At 37.7% G+C, this 18,898-nt stretch overlaps 1 protein-coding gene across 3 annotated transcripts in view; it reads left to right on the top strand.

The window, feature by feature from the left end:
* SCYL2 (SCY1 like pseudokinase 2) overlaps positions 1–18,898 on the top strand; it is a 78,688-nt gene that overhangs the window by 57,927 nt on the left and 1,863 nt on the right. For all 3 annotated transcript variants that reach the window (XM_036250671.1, XM_036250670.1, XM_036250672.1), the window contains 7 exons: positions 4,994–5,107; positions 5,916–6,048; positions 8,435–8,553; positions 14,809–14,909; positions 16,229–16,295; positions 16,422–16,514; positions 17,740–17,859. In XM_036250671.1, coding sequence (XP_036106564.1) covers positions 4,994–5,107; positions 5,916–6,048; positions 8,435–8,553; positions 14,809–14,909; positions 16,229–16,295; positions 16,422–16,514; positions 17,740–17,859 — 747 coding nt within the window. The remainder of the gene's footprint in view (positions 1–4,993; positions 5,108–5,915; positions 6,049–8,434; positions 8,554–14,808; positions 14,910–16,228; positions 16,296–16,421; positions 16,515–17,739; positions 17,860–18,898) is intronic.

The raw sequence follows: 18,898 nt of genomic DNA, 5'->3' as shown, positions 1-18,898 counted from the left end.
TGTGGTTCTCTTCTTCCTGTAGAGGTGGGGAGACTGAGGACCTGGAGGGAAGGAGCCATGTCAGTAGATGAGTCCAGATCTGCTGACCCAGGTCATGATTATTTCCAGAAGGGCAAACATGGTTGCTTTAGTTTGGGCTGCTATAATAAAATATCACAGACCAGGTGGCTTATAAGCAATAGAAATTTATTTCTTACGGTTTTGGAGATGGGGGACCAACATGTCCAGGTTTTAGTGAAGGCCCTCTTCTGGATTGCAGGCTGCCGACATCTTGCTGTGTTCTCACATGATGGAAGGGATCTTTGAACTAATTTATGTATTTATTAAACATTTTTTTTCTTTATTGTTTAGAGAGGAAGGGAGAGGGGGAGAGAGATGGAAACATCCATGAGAGAGAACATTGATTGGCCACCTCCTGCATACCCCCCACTAGCGATTTGGCCCACAATCTTAGCATGTGCCCTGACTGGGAATCAAATGGACCACCTCTTTGTGCATGGGCCATCGCTCAACCACTGAGCCACACCAGCCGGGCTGTTTGAACTAATTTAAAGAATCATTTGACAAATGCCTGTATTAGTGAAGTAAAATGATTCATTGCTTTTATCTATCACAAACGTACTATTCTGGAAGGTTTGATTGATTGTAGTTTAGATTATTATATACCTTCTTCCTAAATGAGTAATTAACATATGAATGAAAATGTCAAATATATATGTGTCTTTTTCTTATGAAAACATTAAGTAGGTTCTTCCATACTCATAATTTTCTTTCATGCTTGGTAACTTAATTTTCTATTCAGAAATGTTGTTCCTTTTGCATTGAAGCTAGTGTGTACAGCAGGTAGGTAGAAAAGCAAACAGTAATTTAGTGTAATTGTTCCAGTTTATTTATAGTCATGCTTTTGTGACACAGAGGTGATGCGAAAACATCATGACTTTGCCAAACTTAGTTTTGTAGCTTTGCTATTAAAATTTTGATTCTAGGTCAATCTGTCTGGGGAAAAATTTTGTATTACTATTAAAAGTGTAATTTTGTTTAGGTTTTTTTTGTTGTTGTTTTTTTTTTTTTATCTTCATCCGAGGACATTTTTCCATTTTTTGTTCAGATAGAGTGGGAGGGAGAGAGAGAGGGAGAAACATCAACGTGAAAGGGACACATCGAGTGGCTGCTACCCGCACGACCCAAGCAGGGCCTGGGACAAACTGCAACTGAGGTACATGCCCTTAGCAGGAATCGAACCCGGTCTCTCTGCACCGCAGGCTGATGCTTTAACCCCTGAGCCAAACCGGCGAGGGCTAGTTTTTTTTTTTTAACTTTGGAAAATACTTATATTAAGAACATTCCACTGTAAAAATGGTTTCATATTTAAAAGTTTATAGTTTCTTTGCTACTGTAGAAATTCTGTGCAGATTATTATAAAGAAAAACATAGAATTTTAATTTTAAAAAGTTACTGACCTGCCCTGGCCGGTTTGGCTTAGCAGTTAGAGTGTTGGTCTGAGGACTGAATGGTCATGGGTTCGATTTCCGGTCAAGGGCATGTACCTGGGTTGCAGGTTTGATCCCTGGCCCTGGTTGGGCTCATGTGGGAGGCAACCACTCGATGAGTCTCTCTCATATAGATGTGTCTTTCTCTCTCTCTCTTTCTCTTTCTCTCTCTCTCTCTCTCTCCCCCTCTTTCTTCTCTTTCTTTCTTCCTCCTTCCCTCTCTCCTTTCCACTCTATCTAAAAATCAATGGAAAAATGTCCTTGGGTGAGGACTAACAACAATAAAAAACATTATTGACCAAAGGTGTTTGTCTTTTTTTTTTCCTCACCCGAGGATATTTTTCTATCTGTTTTCTGATAGAATGGGAGGGAGGGAGGGAAGGAGAAGAGAGAGAGAGAGAGAGAGAGAGAGAGAGAGAGAGAGAGAGAGAGAAACATCAACAGGAGAGGGACACAAGTCCAGGTGCCTCCCACGTGACCCTGACCAGGGCCAGGGACAAACTGTGCCCTTGACAGTATTTGAATCCACAACTCTTTGGTCCTTGGGCCGATGCTCTAACCACTGAGTCAAACCAGCCAGGGCCAAAGATTTTTTTAATGTAAGCCTAATACCACATGTATAAGGTCATTTTTTTGACTCATGTCAATCTTTGTCTACTAAGTTCTTTTGTTTATTCAGAGTTGTGAAGTTGAGGTTAAAACTTTTTTTACATCGACATGAGAGACATATCAATTGGTTGCCTCCTGCACAAGGGATCGAAACTGCAGCCCAAGGTATATGCCCATGACCAGGAATTGAACCCTCTACCCTTTGGTTTACAGGCCGATGCTCTAACTGCTGAGCCAAACTGGCCAGGGTGGTCATGCCATCTTAAAGGGAAGGGTATGGTGCCTTTGTCCAAATTACGTGGGTGATTGGAGAAGGTGTACTTCTACTTTTTAGCCCTTTCCAATGGAGTTGTCAGTTATAGCTTCTTGAGACATTCCCACAGGCCCTGTGTAGCCCACCTGGTTGTATATTTAGTGAGATTAGTAAGGAGAGGGAAGGTTAAGTGACATAAAAAGACCATTTTTCATAATAAGGGCGTTAGTTTTGCCAATAGATATCAGGCAATATTTTATTGAAATAGTTAAGTCAACATTTTTGATATTATTCAATATAAGTGTTTAGGCCCCAGTCATATTAACTAGTCAACCTTGCTAGGTAAGAGTCTGATAAAGTTAAAGCCTGTCTAAGCTTTGGGAGAGTCCTAGAGCAAGAGCAAGAAATAAAAATCTTTTCCTCAAGCTTCACGCAGGCTCGCGGCTGGAAAGTAACTTCTGAAATTTATTTTTGGAGTGGTAGGTCTAAAGTAGAAGTTCGATGTATTTAAGAGGCTAGAGAGAGATTAGAAAAACATTTTGAAAAGTAGGAGATGGTCTACAACAGTTAGGGTCTTTAGAGGTAATAATAGAAATGTATCTGTGGGCCAGTTTTTCTTACTTTATTCACCTTTAAAGTTAAACATAGAAGCTATGTTCATTCTCCTCTCCCTACCACCAATTACAGAAAAAATATAAAATATAAGGCAGAAGTTCCTGAGAATGTACTAATTGGACTTCCTTGAGTTTTGCTTGTTTCAATCTCATGTTCTTGGGTTCTGGATCCTGTCTTCTCCTAGGGAAAGAGCTCTCCTCTCCTTTTGCTAAATGATTTCCTCAAAATTCAAGACTTGCCTCTTTGTAACCTACTGCTAGATTATACATCATAATTCACCTCCCCCCGCACCCTTATGAAAGACTGATTTTTCTTAAGGAGCTGCCTCTGGTAACAAGAGCACAGTATCTCACTGACTACTAGCCCTGTTCATTCTCTCCCATTTGTGGAAAATGGTTCCTTAAATGTAGTTTGTATTTCTTATCCTCAGTGATCCCACCCACTTAATTACTATAGTTCTGAGTGGATATAAGCGTACAGCTCTCATATCAGTCTTTTGAAAATCTGGGAATAAGTTAAAGTAAATAAAATGCTTCACAGTATTTTGATAACAGATTCTTAGTAGTTAACTCATTTCTGTCTGCTAACTGCACATGAATGTCTTTTAAGTTCACCAAATATTATCAATAACTCCCCTGGTACACATTTTTGCTTCTATTTTCTTTATTTACCTCTTTCCCTGTGCTTTGCTACAAAGCTCATTCTGACCCTTAAAAGGTGTCTGGAATGTTCACTAGTTCTCAGCCATTTTTTGTTATTTTTCTTATCTCATTTAATCCACTTATCTTCAGTCATCCTCCTTTTTCATATTATCCTCATTCAGAGTTCCCATTTTCAGTTATTCACATTATGGCATGGCATTAGTTAACAATTAGCTGTTTTAAATAGCTTTTCTGTTTCTATGAGTTATACTTGCTTAAGTTTCACAATTTGGAAGTACTTAAAAATATTAAGAAAATTAAAATCCTCTCTCAGAGATGCCCATAGTTAACATTTTGAGGAATATCCTTCCAGTCTTTTTTCCTAAGCCTGTAGACAGACACATGCACATATGCATATTTTAAAAATTGGGACTAGCCCGGCCAGTGTGGCTCAGTAGACTGAGAGGTCCTGGTTTGATTCCTGGTCAGGGCACATGCCCGGGTTGCAGCCTTGATCCCCAGTAGGGAGCGTGAGAAGGCAGCTGATCAATTTGTCTCTCTCACATCGATGTTTCTCTCTTTCCTTTTCCTCTCTCTGTAAAAAATAAATGAAAACATATTTTTTAAAAAATGGGACTATATAATAGTGTCTTATAGCATTTTCTCAGTATTATTAAACAAGCTTTTAAAATATATTTTAATGTGTTTATATTATATTCCATCATATGGATATATATGACCACAAAGAAACCCCTTATTTAAGAGGAATACATGACTTTGTTTTTAATTTTCCCTCTTTGTGAAAGACAGCAAAACTTAGGTGTTCTGAAGTTTCTTTTTTAAAAAAAATATGTTTTTATTGATTTTTTAGCAAGAGAGGAAGGGAAAGAGAGATAGAAACATTGATGTGTGAGAGATACATCATCAGTTGGCTGCCACCTGCATGCCCCACACAGGAGATCGAGCCCATAACCTGAGCATGTACCCTGACTGGGAATTGAACCGGAACTTCTCAGTCCATGGGACGATGCTCAATCCACAGAGCCACACTGGCCAGGCTGAAGTTTCCTATTTTTAAAAATAAATAAAGAATTGTGTTATCAGGGAAAGAAATTAGGAATGAGACCAGGGAGTTTTGGTATCATAGCTAGTTTTATGACCTAGTATGATTTTGAGTAAGGTCTTCTGAGCCTGTTTCCTGATCTGTAAAATTAAAAACTGAAAACAACTATTCTTTCTAGTAGTTGTTGAAAGGACCAAATGATATAACATCATAAAAGTTTATTTCAAACTATGACAAATTAGCCATGCAAATGCAAAATATTCTTTAATATGTGAGAGGAAAGGTGAGTCCCTAAGATTGACCCAATTAATTTTCTTAATAGGAACTCTGTCTAAACATCATTCCAACCTTTGCAAATCTTATAGACTACCCATCCATGAAAAATGCTTTGATACCAAGAATTAAAAATGCATGTCTACAAACATCTTCTCTTGCTGTAAGTAATAGCATATTAATTTTTGTTTTTCTTTTATTTATTTTTGGTTTAAATGATTTTATTGTTTAATAACCCTTTTATAGTTTTTTTACATATTTTGTCTTGGCTATAGGTAACCTATATAGCACTATAAAAGTGAACAATAGCTATAGTTTTCCCTGATATATAATTTTACAGTAGTATATTCCTGATCTTATTCCCTACCCCCTAATTTTGAGTGCTTCAATAGAAAATTTGAGTAATTTCATTTTCTTAATTATTTTCTGCTTTAACTCACTATTTGGTGGGTAGTTTCAAAGTAATCATGAGAGTTTAACTTGGTCTATAAGCCTAAACACTTTTTGAATGACTTCCTTTTATAAACTGCCTTTATTTTTAGTAATCCACTCAAAATTTTTTTAGTCCTCACTTGCCTACTTTAAAAAAAGTAAAGGGTACAATAAGACAATACATTAACAAGAGTACAAGTGGGGGAAATAGTTGTAGTAAAAATCTAGGATAAGGGTAGTTTCCTCCCTTGAATACAGAATTTTACTACTAAGTTACTTGGTAGTCTATATGGTAGCATAAGTAACATAGTTCTCATTATCTTATCTTGGATGAAATAAATGTCCCCATTCTTTTCTGAAACAAGTCAGGGAATTAATAAATATATGAATTTTCTATATTAATAAAGGATGAGAGCTTTTAAACCTACTTTTATTCTTGAATTATTTTTAACGTATATAAAGATGAGGTTTATTCTTAAATATTTTGTTCTAGATTGCAAAGATTTTAAATGACTAATACAATTTACCTCTTTTAATAGGTTCGTGTAAATTCATTAGTGTGCTTAGGGAAGATTTTGGAATACTTGGATAAGTGGTTTGTACTTGATGATATCCTGCCCTTCTTACAACAAATTCCATCCAAGGAACCTGCAGTCCTCATGGGGATTTTAGGTAGATGAAAACTTAATGTCATTTGATACTACTTTATCGTAATTTTACTGTCATGCAAATAAATTTTTCAACCTGTAGAACCATTGTACTCTCCTTTCACGTATATAGCATTCAGTAATTAAAGAATGATGGGATAAATGCCATGATATAACTTTTCTTTGTGTCAATTTTAGCAAAAACAGTAGAAGCTTGACATTTACAAAGGAATAAGACATTTGGAAATTGTAGCTTCACAAATACCATGATAGCATATAGTTTTCCCTCTAAAATGGTGCCAAAAAAGAGAGGCAAACAAAGCTACTTGAAATACTGATACTAGTCTTAATAGTAATACCTAATTTTTTTTTTATCCTCACCTGAGGACATTTTTTCCATTTTTTGTTCAGATAGAGCAGGAGGGGGAGAGAGGAAGAGAGAGAGAGAGAAACATTGACGTGAAAGGAACACATCGAGGGGCTGCCACCCGCACAACCCAACCAGGGCCAGGGACAAATTGCAACCGAGGTACGTGCCCTTAGCAGAAACCGAAACCAGGTCTGTCTGGACCTCAGGGTAACGGTCTAACCGCTGAGCCAAACTGGCCAGGGCTTCTGTAAATTCTTTTTTTTTTTTTAAACCTAATGTTTATTTGGTACCCAATTTGAAAGAGGCACTATGCTAAATATTTTCTCTGTGTTATCTTATTTTGTCCTCTCCAAAATCTAATGAGATATAGCTATTATTATTTCTGTTTTACAATAGTTAAACTGAGGCTCAGAATTGAAGTAAGTTATTGAAGATTACACAACTGATAAATGTTAGAGCTGGTTTTTAATTTATGTTTAAATCTTAAGCATTATGTTGCTCTGCTAAGTGATGTGCTGATGAAGCATATTAGCCTTATAGCACAGTCTGTTCTATCAGCATACCTACAGATTACTATGTTAAGAAACTCTGAAATTGTTTATAAACAGTTAAAACTATGAGAGTCCAATCTGGAAATGCTGGAGGTCAACTATACTAATAGAAACAGACATAACTATAGAATCACAAAAACAGTAAAAAGCTCACTTTTTACTGAATTTGAAGTTCTTTGTTAATTTTGAAGAAAAACTCTATTACTCAGCCAAGTATTTTTAGCATTGACTATATAGTGTCTGGTCTATGGAAAGCTCTCAGTAAATACTTGTAGGAATGGTCAGCAAGTAATTTATTGTGGACCTCTGGAGATGCAGAACTTTTGCAATATGGTATGAAACTTTTGAGCTCAAAGAAATTAGTCGTCTTTTTTTTTTTTTTATCTTCACCCGAGGACATTTTTGCATTTATCTTCAGATAGAGCAGGAAGGAGAAAGAGAGAGAGAGAGAGAAGCATCGATGTGAGAGACACACATCGAGTGGTTGCCACCCACACGACCCCACTGGGGGCCGGGGACAAACTGCAACCAAAGTACGTGCCCTTAGCGGGAACTGAACCTGGGTATCTCTGGTCCGTGGACCCACGCTCATGCTGAGCCAAACCGACCAGGGCAGAAATTAGTCTTCTTGAGAAGAAGTTTAACGTATTGGTAAGATGCTCTAGCCCTAATCTGTTTCTTCATCTATCAAATGAGGATAAAAATAACATCATTGTAAATGGAGTCTTGTGAAAATTCAGTGAGACAACCGAATAGAAAGTAATTAGCACAGTGCTGAGCAAATAAGCATTTAGTAGGTTCTCAATAAACTTATTATTTAAGTATGTAAGTGAAGTGTACATTAACAGAATAATAGGAGATCGTGTGCTCTAAAACTTTGGATTATATACAAAATGCTTAGAACACAAAAAAACATTTAGAGAATGAAGAGTTAAATGTGCTCAGTTGACCAAATGAAGGCTTTGTGGAATAGGTGTAACCAGCAGAGTCTTTGGAAGTCCAGTAAATAGGTGAGACAACAGGAGGATTGTGTGGAGTTGCACTAAATTACTAAGGTTCAAACACGTTGAGCATCAGTGGTTAAAGATATGAAGAGATGTGTAGGAGCTATACTAATACACTTTGAAATAGATGTCTCCATTTGAGTGAGAGGTCTGAAATGTTTTCAGGGTAGAGGGCATTCTGTAACCTTACTGCTGCACTGTAAGTACTCTACCTAGTTCTGATAAGCTTTTAATGTTACACTATTATTAAATATGCTCTTAAACCAAAGAATACAGGATAAATATGTCATGGTGTTTAAATCTAAACTGATGATAAAGCTGAAATCATTCTGATCCATATGTAAGAGCATCCTCATTCTAAACACTGAGAAGGAAAAACTTATAACTCTACTGATTGTCAAGAGATTTCATGTTGATAAACTCTTTTCCTCATTTTTATTAATTTGTGGTATTGAATTATACAATTTTCTTATTCTTTTCTGTGAGGCATTTACAAATGCACTTTCACTCATAAGAAGTTGGGCATCACCAAAGAGCAGCTGGCTGGAAAAGTATTGCCTCATCTGATTCCTCTGAGTATTGAAAATAATCTTAATCTCAATCAGGTAGGAGTAGTTTTGTGCTTTATTCAATTTATTCAGCTTACTCTTTCTTGGCACTGAATATATTACATATTAATATTGGTAAAACAAGAAAAACTATGTCACACACTTAAGTGAAAGCTTGTGGGTTCGAAGTAAAGAATATGTGAGGTGGAAGGATGGATTATCAGAGGCTTCCTTGGGAGATAGTAAATGAGCAGAATGTTGAAAGATGTGTTGGATTTGGGGCTACTTTACATTTGGGGCTGGGAAGTTGTCACGAACAGAGAAATATTAATGTAATGTGTCTGGGATGTGTATTCATTATTGCTACATAGCAAATCACAAATTTGATGGTTTAAAACAAGTTTCTGTGGGTTAGTCAAGCCAGAGCATGGATTCTCTGCTCAGTTTCTCTTCTACAACCAAAGGCTGGTTCTCAGCTGAAGGCTCAGCTGGTGTAAGGATCTCCTTCTAAGCTCATTATGTGATTGTTGGCAGGATTCAGTTCCTTTTGGGCTATTGGACTGAGAGCCTTAGGAGGACCTAGCTTTCAGCTGGATGCCACTGTCATTCCTTGCTTCATGGGTATCTCCAACACGGCAACTTGTTTTTATCAAAAACAGAAAAAGAAAGAAGCTGCTAGAAAGACGGAAGTTAAAGTCTTATAATCAAGGAAATTATGTTTTATTATCTTGGCCATATACTATTGGTTACAAGCATATCACAGGTCCTGTCCATGCACAGAGAATGAGGAGATAGTTGGGAACCATTCTAGTCTTATTTGCCACGGGAATGAATAGCCCAGTTTGACTATGAGATAACTATAATACAGTAGGGGAATAGTGGGAAAATGATAAATTGAGACTACAATAGGTAGATTTTAAAATGCCTGTATGATTTAGATACTTTAACTTTCAAAATGTAATGTTTGAGCGAAGGGGTAATGTGTTCAAAGAGTATTATGGAATTGTCTCTCTGCATACCTCTATCTCCGCAGTTATCACAGCTATGTATTTACGTGCCTGACTCGACTGGAAGGCTGGTTATTGTAGCTCATTCTTTATATCTCCAGCAGTTGATGTAGTGCCAGAAACAAAAATATTTATTGAGAGAACATTTGTGGGACAGAGTAATGACACCTTTTCTTTACCACAGAACTTGTGTTTAGTGAAGTATAATGGAAAAGACTGGGAAGGGTTACTGTTAAACCGAGAGTTCAGAAATGGATAGGCAGGCAAGGTTTGGAAGTAAGGGCTGAAAGGAATCAGAGCAAAGCTGGCAGGTAAGCAAGAGAGCATTGGGCATAGGGGGAGAGTGCTGAGTGAATGGGATTTTGGAGTTAGAGACATGTATGACATGAATCAGACCCCAAATTACATCGATGTGGTGTAGGATAAGCCTCTGAAAGTTTGTTCCTAGATGTTAGTTTTTGGCTTGATTCTTTATTTCTTGGATGGCATGGTTTTTGTTTGTTTGTTTTGTTTTTAACTTATCTTTATTGTTGAATGTATTACTGATGCTCCCCCCCTTTTTTCCTCACTGACCCCCTCTTCCCACTCCCACCCCTCTCCTGCCTTCCCCACACTATTGTCTGTGTCCATGGGTTATGCATAGAACTTCTTTGGTTTATTTCATCCTGCCCTCCCTCCCCTGTTATAACCAGTGTTTTGAGCTCTGCATCTGATTGATTGCTAGATTTTTGTTCCTTTCTTTCATTTGGGACATGTTTCTTTGTCTCCTCATTTTGGCTGCTTCCCTGTGATTGTTTCTATGTATTAGGTAGAGTTGCTATGTCTCCTAGTCTTTGTAGGGTGGCCTCTTGTAGGTGTCCTGTAGGATCCAGTGGCCCAGCCTCCCTGATCACCCAACTGGGTCCTCGATGTGCACCCTTAGTGTGAACTGTCCACCCTTCTGTTGTAATTGAGTCTTTTTAAAAAAAAAAATTATTTTATTTATTTTAATCCTCACCCAAAGATATTTTTCTATTTCTCTTCAGACAGAGTGGGAGGGAGAGAGAGGGAGAGAGACAGAAACATCTACGTGAGAGGGACACATTGACTGGTTGCTTCCCGCATGACCCCAGGGCCAGAACGAACCCTTGGCTGGAATTGAACCCGCAAGTCATTGGCCCTCGGGGCAATGCTCTGACCACTTAGCAAAATTGGCCAGGGCAGTGTAATTGAGTCTTGATTGCTGTTGGCACATCAATGGGAAGGATTTAATCAGGCTGATCAGCCGCAAGGACTAGCTGTGCCCACAGACCACTAGCCTCTGATTACCTTGGAGGATCAGCTGTGTAGAGGCCCACCACACAAAGCAAGACTTAACTTCAGCAAGGTTCTGTTACCCACTGAGTCCAATTATTGAGTGTGTCACTTGTGGAAGTGGTTGGGTGGTGGTGTTTTGATGTGGTTTGAAGCTGCCCACTGGGTGTGCTGGCTCTGGAGCAAGGTCAGCCACTGCCTGTGTTCTACCCAGGGCCACCAGGCATAAGCTACAAAGTGATCTGCCAATGGCTGCTTCCTGTGTTGGGCTTGGAGGTGCCCAGGAAAGGCTAAACGAACCAAGGTTTGTCCTTCTAGTGCCAGGCCTGGGGTCCCTTAAAGAGAGAGGTATGGGGCTCCCTGAGACCAGATGCTGCTTATTTGAGAGATTTTAGGAAAATCTGAAGCAGGATGCAGGGCAGGTGAATCCTATGGTAAAACCATTGGGTGGGCCTCAGGGATCACCAGGGCAGGGCAGACAGTATGAGCCAGGTTGCTGGAGTCCCAGATATGGTGGCCTTTGGCTGCCCCGGGGGAAGGGCTCACCAAAGGAGCAAGGGCCTCTGGGAGCATGTCTTTCTGGGAGAAGGCTGCCCATCCAACTCTGGTCCGGATGCCAAACAACTCAATTCTTCACTGTGTGTCTCTGGTGCCTTTCAAAAAGCTGCCTCCCCCACACTGGAGCCCAAAGGTAGTGGTTCGCGTAAGTCCATTTGCGGGCCCTTTAAGAGGAGCTGCCTGGGGCTCCAGCAGCCTCAGCCTTCCTCAGGCTCAGTTCCAGCTGGATTTCACAGCCAAAAGTTATAGGGACTTTTCTTCCTGGCACTGGAACCCTGAGCTGGGCACCTGGTGTGGGACAAGGACCCCCTCACTCCTTAGTGAGGATCTTCCCAGCCGAGATATCCTCCTGATTTTTATCGGCCACATGTGGGTGTGGGGCCAGCCTGTCCACGCCTCTGCCTCTCCCCCTCCTACCAGTCTGGATGTGGCTGCTGCTTTAATTCCGTAGTTGTCGGACTTCCATTCAGCGTGATTTCAGGCGGTTCTGAATGACGGTTGTTCTGTAGTTTAGTTGTAACTTTGATGTGGTTGTGGGAGGACGCGATACTGCGTTTACCTCCCCGCCATCTTGACCGGAAGTCTTGGATGGCATGGTTGAAGGCATGGATGGCAAAAAAGGGACACAGCAAATATTGGGGAAAAATAAGATGATCATATGTCCGAGATAGTCTTCAACTTAGGGTTATTTCTGTTGTTAGTTCTTGTATTTATGATTTAAGGTGTTTAAAAATATTCCCAAATGCTTATTTTAGTATATAAAATTTCATTTGAAATGTGTTATTAGTTTTCTTCAACTTTATGGTTGACTTTGGGGGGGGGGCTATTTTCATCAACAGAAATACTTTTGATTTTATCTTTGGGTATTTTACAAAAGTTAGCATGCTGTAACCTTTAGAGTGGTCTGCTTTTCTATTCATTTTATCTATGGGGTTCCTAATTCGAGACTGGCCTCTTCTGTCAGTTCTGATTTAAGGTTATATATATTATGCATTATATGAAAAAGATGAGGTAACTTACAAAAACTTTTTTTAGCATTTGATTAAAAATATTAAATTCCATGCAGTAATCAAAACAGTCACCACTTGTGTTCTGGAAAGATTTCTAAGATCACCCTCAGATTCAGTGATTCCCTGGGAGGATTCACAGGCCTCAGCATATAGTTGTATTCATGAGTGATTTCTTTCTTTTTTTAAAAAAATTAAATTTTTTTTATTGCTTTCAGAGAGAGAGGGAAGGAGAGGGAGAGAGAGATAGAAACATTAATGATCAAGAACATCAATTGGCCGCCTCCTCCACACCCCCAACTGGGGATCGGGTCCACAACCTGGGCATGTGCCCTGACCGGGAATCGAACTGGCGACCTCTTGGTGCATGGGTCGACGCTCAACCACTGAGCCACACCGGCTGGGCCATGGGTGATTTCTTATGGTAAAAGTATATAAAGCAAAATCAGCAAAGGGAGAAGGCTCATAGGGCACAGTGGGGGATGGGTGGTAGGCTCAAGCTTTCAAAGTCATCTTCTGCAGGAGTCACATAGGATGCACTTAATTTTCCCAATAATGAGTTGTGACATTATGTGTGAAATGTTGCCAACCAGAGAAGCTCATTAGAGTCAGTGCCTGGAGTTTTTATTGGGAGCTAATCAAGTGGCACCCTCTGCTTATCATATTCCAGACTCCTAGAAGGAAAGCAGGTGTTCAGCATAAAACGTATTCTTTGTACAGTTTAGGCATAGTCAGCCACTATCATCAGTTAATGGTGGGAATCCCCTGAGTTCCTGGACACTAGCCAAGGGCCAAACTTGTAAGCAGGCCTTTTCAAGGATAGCTGTTCAGGCCTATATTAACTCTTTTACACCAACTATATACAACAATGTGGATGAATTTCACAAACAATATTGAGCAAATGAAGGCAGACACAGAAGAGGATTTAAAAACCAATCAAAGCTACATGCTAAAAATCAGACTAGTGTTTACTTATGGGGGTAAAGGGGGTTGTAAATGGAAGAGAGCAGAAGGAAGCTTTTGGGGTGCTGCCAGTTTCTTCATATGGCTTTTGGTTAAATCTGGTTTGTGAATTTGTTGAGATGTGCACTTATGTGTCTACTTTTCTGTTACTATTTTATCCTTCATTAAAAAGTTTTAAGAACTAATCAGCATAGAGTCAGTCAGTCGTCATGGTAAGTCAAAGGATAAATGGATGGTAGAGCATGGTGACAGGCAAAGTAATGTAGCAGAAAGGAGCAAAACCTTAGAGACAGACATTATGAATTCTACTTCTGCCATGTCAGTTATTTAGTATCTCTGAATGAGTTACTTTCTCTCTCTCTTTTTTTGATACATGCCTCTAGTGGGAACCGAACCTGGGACTCTCTGGTCCACAGGCTGACGCTCCAACCGCTGAGCCAAACTGGCCAGGGCTCTCTCTCTTTTTTTAATCCTCACTTGAGGACATACTTACTGATTTTAGAGAGAGGGGAAGGAGAAGAGAGAGAGATAACACATACACAGATATCAGTGTGAGAGAGAAACATGGATCTGTTGCCTCCTGTACACGCCCCTGACCTGGGATCTAACCCACAACCTAGATATGTGCCCTGACTGGGAATTGAACCTGCAACCTTTCGGTGTGGGGGATGACACTCCAACCAGCTGAGCCACCTGGCCAGGGCAGTTACTTTCTCTCTTGCTGAGCCTAAGTTTCCTCATTTATAAAATGCAAATATTAATAAACCAACTTTGACGAGTTGTGAGGATTAGTGAAATAGTTTGTATGAGCACCCAGCACAGAGATGTAGTTATGAAATTTGGGAAAGGAAGAAAGCAGTTTCTAGATTTTTCCTGTAATATATGGTAAATTGTTTGTGATGATCCTGAAGAGAACCATAAGAATTACTTAACCAAAGTTTAACCACTATGTTATGACATAGTGATTGGTTTACTTTATGAACTTTAATTATTTGAAAGTTAGATTATGTACATTTAGTATTTCTAACTTTTTAGAAAACAAGGTTTACTTTGGCCAAACATTTTTACAACAATATGAATACACAATAATTTTTTATGTTTTATTAAGCAGATTGCTTCTAGATATGCACAAATTTAGATGTTCAGTTTTGGATATTTTAGGAAAATCATTATGTAATAACTGCTGGGGATGCATTTTTATAAGACCCCTGAATAATAACTGTTAGACAGTCAGGATATAAAATTAATTGAGACATGTTTTCTGGAACTTAAAAGTCTCATCAACTATGTCACCACCATCCTAAGATATTGTAAAAGCTTGCTATGATACACTGAATTTAAATATACTTTTTTTGTGACATCAATGCTATGAGTAGGTTATATTCTGGTAAAAATAGACTGTTTCACTTGCTTAATTATCTTATTAGATAACATTTGTTGCTAACTTAAAACATTATAACTATATCAATTTCTTATTATACCAGTTCAATTCTTTCATTGCGGTCATTAAAGAGATGCTTAATAGATTGGAGTGTGAACATAAGACTAAACTGGAGCAACTACATGTAATGCAAGAACAGCAGAAGTAAGTGAATTTCGCATGGTCTAGGAATGATATTAAAGTTATCTCGTGATTAATTTTCTGAAATATGGACTAGAAAAATTGATGGATTTCAGCTTGACTATATGTAAAACATTAAAAAAGATTTCCAGAATATTAAATTGAACTGAGTTAAGATAGACCGTTGTTGAAAATGTAATGTCATTTCCGAGTACAGAAGTATAATATGCTATCTTAGCATTTTCTCTACATAGAAAAATCTCTTGTCAGCATTGCCCTGGCATTACTATTGTCAGCTTTACCCTGATCATCACGAGCACCACTTATAAATATTTTTCAAATCTATGAAACCTTGGTGTTTTAATTCCCCCCTTTCTTTTTTCTTTAACCTCCAAAATATTGATAGAACATTCATTTTATATTTAAAGGAAGAAGGGAAAGGTAAAAATTATGCACTGGAGAATGCCAGTTTATTATAATAAAATCTTCACTAGATTCTTTGCCCTGGAGGGAGAAAAAACACATGGTTTTAGGATACTTGTTAAACTCTGACCCTAAGCCAAAAGACATTGAGTATCAGTGAAATTGATATCAGTCATGAGCAAGGTTCCCAAATAGAAACTTTTTAGCTTCTACCCCAATGTAAGATGAAGGCTTATGGAAGTAAATACACAAGATATATTGTAGAATGATTTGAAATAGCCTTTGTGTGCTCTAAGTATTCTGTGATGTATATATTTATGCTGCTTGGTGGACTGGCTATATAGACGTAGAAACCCTGAAAAATCATTTTAAAAAATTTATAACATACATTTTTAATATCCAGTATTTATACTTGAGGTATAAATGAACTGTCCTTTTTTCCTTCTAATCTAAATCCTATCTTTTTTTCAAGGTGTAGATCTGGTCCACATCACAGGGATTACAGTATTTATTGTTAAGAGTCACATATTCTGAACTTTTTCCCATATTATATCTTATTTCTCAGTGTATAAACTGATGGTAAGAACCACGTTTGCCTTAAAAAAAAAAAGACCTTGAACAAGTAAAAACAAACAAACAAAAGAACCACGCTTGCCTTGTTTTATGACATCCTGAGTAAATTTTCCAGTAAATCTCAAATGTTGAGTTAAAAAAAGACTTGTATACACATGTGAATTTGAGGGGCAAGCAGACATTTCTAGTAGAAAATAGTGAAGAAGATTCATGACTCTCCGTAAAGAATAAAGTTGCAGTTTATTTAGGTTCTAATAAATTCCATGTGGATGAACTATTTTTAACATGAGTATTTTTTAAATATGCATTCTTTTATTGCTTTGTCATAATTCTCAACTCTCCTGCAGGTCTTTGGATATAGGAAATCAAATGAATGCTTCTGAGGAGATGAAAGTTACAAATGTTGGGTCTCAGGTATGAAGATATTAAGTTTTTGTAAAAAGTGTTTGAACAGTGTGCTTCATTTGGGGAGCTTTTGGAGTAAAATCAGTTTTTTTTTTAAATGTCATTCAAACAGTTGACTTTTTTCTATTTCATCAGATTGAAAAAGTTTTTAACAACATTGGAGCAGACCTTCTGACTGGTGGTGAATCAGAAAATAAAGAGGATGTATTACAGAATAAGCATAAAAAGGTAAGTTTCTTGACTACCTTTCTTTTTATTACTCATATATATATTATAGGACTTCCTGTAAACCACAGATTTTTGTTGGGAAATACTGTTTAACATCTTAACAAGAAAGATTCTTTAATTATTTTTGTGAAATTTATAAGTTATCAGTGCAACATGAGCTGACCCATGTTGGGAATAAACATGCTTCAGATTTTTAGTTGCTTTATTACTCAGCCTCTCTCACATGGTAACATTTCTAGATTGCCTAACTCCTTTGTCTTCTCTGCTTACTTTGCCAGTCATACTCCTTGGTAAATTCGGTGTCTCTTCTGTGCTTCTGATTTTGAATAAGAAACTATAAAATTATACTTTCCAATTGGAATATTGGTTAGCATTCAATATAAAAAATACGTCAATTTTGAATTTCTCCTGAGGGCAGTTTTCTTCGTTTCATTCAATAAATAAGAGTACCTGTGTGTGTAAAGCCATGGAGCTGTTGGACATGGTGGCTTACAAAATTATAAGAGAACTGTGAGTTTATAGTTTAGCAAGGATGATAAACAGATAAATGTCGAATTTGATGCAGGCATTGTGAAAGGAGCTGTTTACTTCTTCCTTCGCTTTTTGAAGAGTTCCTCTAAAATATTTTTGGAATGAGAATAGACTAAGTTGAAGAAGAATCTCCCAATTTTTAAAATAATTTTTCTTTATTGATTTTAGAGAGAGAGGAAAGGACAGGGAGAGAGAGATAAAAACATCCAATGAGAGGAACATCGGTTGGCCGCCTCCTGCATGCCCCGCACTGGGGATCAGGCCCACAACCTGGGCATGTGCCCTGACTGGGAATCAACTGGTGACCTCTTGGTGCATAGGTCAATGCTCAGCCACTGAGCCACACCAGCCCGGCAGAATGTCCTGATTTTGTAAAATGAAATCACCTAATTCTATTCTCAATGTCTAGAAAAAATATGATTCTAAAGAATGGTTTAAAAATAATTGTTTTCATACTGGAAATATTTTAGCACAGATTCTGTGAGTTTCTACCTAGTTAATTGTTTTTTGTGGTTTGTTTAAACTTAAAGTTAATTTGAAATATAACTTACCTGTAGCAATCACCAATACAGGAGTAGTTTGCAAACTATTTGGTATTGTCAAACATATCAAAACATGCTTTGCAAAAAAAGAAATGTTTTACAAATGGAATTATGAAGTTGCCAGTTAATTTTTTGTTTTGTTTTGTTTCAAGGCATCACTTACACTTGAAGAAAAACAAAAATTAGCAAAAGAACAGGAGCAGGCACAGAAGTTGAAAAGCCAGCAGCCTCTTAAACCCCAAGTGCACACACCTGTTGCTCCAGTCAAACAGGTCAGAAATCATTTCTTTTTTATAAAGCATACTGTACTACTCTTAATCTGCTTATTTGGGTTTGTATAAAAATGTATTTTAACAAATAATTTAATATACAGTTTTTAAGAAGTATGGGCATAAAGGATTTTCCAACAACTCAATAGCCTGCCTGGTGCATAATGTTTCATGATAGTGCTTGTTATCAATGATGAAGCAGCTAGATGAACAGGAGGGTTTTTGTTTTTAAATATTAGGTCTCATGGTATTAATTCAACACTATTCACTTTGAAATGATCAGGAATATAATATTCACGCATTTATGTATTTTTGAGCAAAAAATAAATTTTCAGATTTTGGCTTTTCAATTATAGTTGGGTTTGTAACTTTTTGTATGTCCTGCTCAGTGATTATTTCCTACTATGTGCTAGGGCAGTGTTACAGGTGCTGGTACTATGACAATGATTAAAGTCCCTGCCTGTAGAGAGTTTAAGTTTTTACTGGTTTCAGAAATAACTCTCTTCAAACATTTCTTTAAATTATTTTTTGTTATTTTGCCCTGGCCAGTTTGGCTCAGCGGTTAGAGCGTTGGCTTGCGGTCCAGAGAGACCTGGGTTCAGTTCCCGCTAAGGGCATGTACCTCTGTTGCAGTTTGTCCCCAGCCCTGGTTGGGTCATGCGGGTGGCAGCTACTTGATGTGTCCCTTTCACGTCGATGTTTCTGTCTCACTCTCTCTCTTTCTCTCTTTCCCTTCCGCTCTATCTGAACAAAAAATGGAAAAGAGTCCTTGGGTGAGGATAAAAAAATAAATAAATAAAATTATTTTTTCTTATTTCTTAATCACTGAAATTCTGAGAAAAATTTTTCTGTGCCAAGAGGCAAATTCCAGAATATTTTTGAGTTACATAATAGAAAAAAAATTTTTTTTACAAAATTTTGATAAAGTTCAACATATAAAAATAATAAAGTATCCTTTTTTGTAATACAGATTTACTAATGAGAAGAATGCAGTTCTATATTTGCGACGATGGGGGAGACATCATGTTATTTGAGTTCAAAA

This window comes from Molossus molossus, unplaced genomic scaffold (assembly GCF_014108415.1).
Source record: "Molossus molossus isolate mMolMol1 unplaced genomic scaffold, mMolMol1.p scaffold_m16_p_10, whole genome shotgun sequence".
Taxonomy (NCBI): domain Eukaryota; kingdom Metazoa; phylum Chordata; class Mammalia; order Chiroptera; family Molossidae; genus Molossus; species Molossus molossus.
The sequence above is the reverse complement of the archived record's forward strand: the minus strand, read 5'-3'. Positions and strand labels throughout refer to the sequence as shown.